Source organism: Haplochromis burtoni, unplaced genomic scaffold (genome assembly GCF_018398535.1).
Source record: "Haplochromis burtoni strain Fernald_Lab_line unplaced genomic scaffold, NCSU_Asbu1 Contig_414, whole genome shotgun sequence".
NCBI lineage: Eukaryota > Metazoa > Chordata > Actinopteri > Cichliformes > Cichlidae > Haplochromis > Haplochromis burtoni.
Genome location: NW_024582775.1, coordinates 159,207 through 162,798, shown reverse-complemented (window position 1 = coordinate 162,798; position 3,592 = coordinate 159,207). Strand labels below are relative to the sequence as shown.

The 3,592-nt window shown below is 42.6% G+C and overlaps 1 protein-coding gene across 1 annotated transcript in view; it reads right to left on the bottom strand.

Moving 5' to 3' along the window:
* si:dkey-191g9.5 (rap1 GTPase-GDP dissociation stimulator 1) overlaps nucleotides 1–2,907 on the bottom strand; it is a gene marked incomplete in the record, with an annotated part of 50,506 nt that extends 47,599 nt beyond the window's left edge. Inside the window, 1 exon segment of the mRNA XM_042213073.1 lies at nucleotides 2,659–2,907. Within this exon segment, the coding sequence (XP_042069007.1) occupies nucleotides 2,659–2,671 (13 nt within the window).
* Between the last annotated feature and the right edge of the window lie 685 nt (nucleotides 2,908–3,592).

The following is a 3,592-nucleotide window of genomic DNA, read 5'->3' as shown; positions in this document are numbered from 1 at the left end:
ATCCAGTCATCCACCCATCCACACACTGGTGATGGCAGCTACATTGTAGCCACAGCTGCCCTGGGGCGCACTGACAGAGTATGAAGTTTTTGACTGAAAACTTGTTTTGTTGGAGAAATGTTAGACTGAAATGAAAATGGTCCACTTACAGAGAGCTGAATTTAAAGACACAACAAAAACCAAAGTGAAAGCATGGAATTTAATTTTATTTATATAGCGCCACAACAACAATTACCTCAACACGCTTTATATGACAACAATACAAAGAATGCAACAATCAGAAAGCCCAGCTGTTGCACGGCAGTGAGGAAAGACATGTTTTAAAACCCCTCCTTTAACAGGAAGAAACCTCCGACAGAGCAGGGATCAGGGAGGGGCTGCCATCTGCTGCACCCGGTTGGGGATGAGGGACTCATCCTTCACAACCCAGAATGATATACAGTAGATTATACAGCTCCACAGTGAGCAGAGGGTCCGCTACAGGACGTCAGGCTCTTAGGCCACACTTATGAAGTCTGTTTCTGATTGTTTGGTCAGAGACATTCACATCCAATGGCCTGCTGGAGGTCATTTTGTAGGACTCTGGCAGTGCTCATCCTGCCCCTTGTTGCACTGCTGACGGCTTAAAATATAAATATATAATAAAATTCAAAAATAGTGAGAAAACAGTCTGGAAAGATAAGTATAAACATTCAAGCTACCCTAATTAATAAAGCTTCATTATAAGCAGAAAAGACACGATGAAAAGCAGAATAATCAACAAAGCAGCAACTGAGAAAAAGTGACAAACTGGCATTAGAGCTTTAGCCTGCGAGATTGCCGACGTCATTATCCGACAATTAAAAATGTTTTTCCTATTTTCTTCTACAAGTCTTGGCAGCGCTCTTACGGGTATTGTAGCCGACATGATGCTCCACCACATGCAGAACATATATGAAGAAGCTGCTGGAGACCAGAGCTACTACCACTAAAAACCACACTAGAGTCCTGCCAACAACACAACTTCTTCAAGAAATCATCAGCTGAAAGTCTAACGAGGTCAGAAAGAAAAGCGTCTGGACTTCTTTCAGCTGCATGAAGACGGGACTGGGACTCTCCACCAATTGACTCTTAGAACTGAAGAAGCTTCTTGGATGAGAGGTGAAACATCTTCAAGCAACTTAAAGAAGTCCAGAAACTTTCCAAGCTCCTTAGACTACGATGACCTGGATGACTGAGAACCTTCGCAGACATCAGCTGAAAGGTTAACAAGAACTGGGGACAAATGTTTAATTACATCAAATATCAGGAGTGAAAAACCTCTTTATTTTTAGAGTATTTTATAGAGCTTTGATGTTACTATTTGCCAAATTCAGCTGAACTCCCACAACAAAATTATATTTCTCCTAATCCTGATCTTGTACAATATATAATACGACTTACATGATGCTTTTTTTTCTCTTTTACCCACCAATAAACAAAGTCTTGGTTAAACTTAAACCTATTTACTTAAACCTTTAAATAAGTATAAAGGAAACAACAGATTTTTCAGGAGCCGTCCAACACTGATGTTTCTGTTCAGTGATGTGGTTGGATAAAGTCTGAACAGTTTACACGTGCCAGCAAAGGGCTGTGCACGCTTGGACATTTCTTCAACCAGAGGCACGGAGCATAACTCAATAACAAAGCTAAAGAGCTTCTTAAACACATACAGTCCATTTCAGTCAGACGCACACAGTGCAGATGGTAATCACCTCGGCTAATCCCTATAAAGTCGATTGAAAATAGCCCGGGTGGAGGGGGCTAGGAAACGGATACACACACTTGTATGTCACGATCTAGCCCTCGTGTCCTTCTGCATGTGTAAAGAGACTTATAGACTCTTCTGTGCTGAGCACTTGTTACTACAAGCCTCATTCAGCCAGTCGCACACACATTCATACAACCACTTTCTTCTATAGCGTTCATCCACACACTCAGACGAATGAAGCGCAGGCAACTCGGCATCTTGCCCAAGGATATTTTGACATGCAGACTGCAGTAGCCAGGGAATCGATCCATCAACCTTTGGATTGGTGGACAACCAGCTGAGCAGTCAGGGCGGCACTGTGTGCATGCGTCCGTGTTAAAGCACAGGCCACCAATTTCCTAGTCAGTCTCACAATGTAATGCCAAGAAGTCCCCAGGGTGCCTATATACAAACGTGACTGCATGCATGGACACAATAACAGCAACAACTAGGAAATCCAATCCCATCAGTCCGTACGCCACTAAATCCTGTCACTGTGATGCTCGTTGTGTTTATTCCACTGTTAGACTACGCGGTACATTTTGGATAGTACTGGTATTATGATGGTATCTATGAGCAATGAGGACGCAAAGAAATGGTTCATGCCTCAGAGCAGCAGTCAGCAACGCCACAGACCGGAGAAGCCGCTGCACAGACGAGGCTGGGTTGTTTGATTGTGTGGCTCAGCTGGTAAGTTTATGTCCATCCACTCCTAAACTGCACAGTGCTGCAATCTTACTGGCCGGTGGCACAAACAACTCACTGTTGCTGGTCTGCAGAGTGGCGCAAGAACACAGTGCACCACGCCGGCTGCAAATCGTTTTACCTTTTATACAGAGCAAGAAAGGATAGAAGCATCACACACACACACAGAGGATGTAGCTACTCACCAGTGTCTGTCATGGCTGCTGGCAGGCTCTCTGCTGGCTAACTGCCTTCGCCTGCTTGCTAGCACTGAGTGCGCGTCTGTCTGCAGAGAGGCCGCCCTCCCTGATTCAGTCAGGTGTGTCCCGCCTCTCACTCTGCCTGCTTCCCTGTCCTTGCTCTTCCTCCACTAATCCTATTACCTAACTCTCCTTTTCGTTTGCCTCGCTTCACGCTGCCCTTCTCTGCTCCCACTGCGCGTGCGTTGTCTGCTCCCATCATGTGTTCATTCTTTCTGCCTGACAAATTCAAAGTACAGGTGGTGAAGGAAAAGCTACAAACGAACAAAGACAATTATGTACAATATAACAAGCAAATCACGGTGATATTTACATATTTGATGTTTTTAAAAATATATTTCACTGTTATATATTATTGTATGTATATTTTTATCATATAAAACAAGGGACTAGTTTAAAGACTGATGGTGTAAACATGAAATCACATAGAAAAGACTGACAATATCTGCGGATTTTTTAAAAATGAAATACAAATATTTCTGGAGCTCTTTAAATGTTTTGGGAAAACAGGCTATAACTTAAGTGCGTGTCTGTGTACAGTGCATTGCCCTTTCTGATTTTTTCTCTTGTGCCAAATATGCAAAATATTTCAGATGGTCAACTTTTAATATTTGACATAAAGAACTCTTGTAAACACAAAATGCAGCGTGTGATAAAAAGGTTATCCAAACCTTCCTGACCTCGTGTGTAAAAACAAAACAAAAACAAAAGCTGATTGCCCTCGAATAAATGTGTTTGTCACTCTTCATGGCAAAAAAAAAATTGTAATAACTGGCAATGAGACTTTTTCATCACTGTACAGGAATTTTTGGCCCACTGTTCTTTACAGACGTGTTTTAGTTCACCCACTCTGGAAGGTTTGCCTGGTTAAATCATGCTT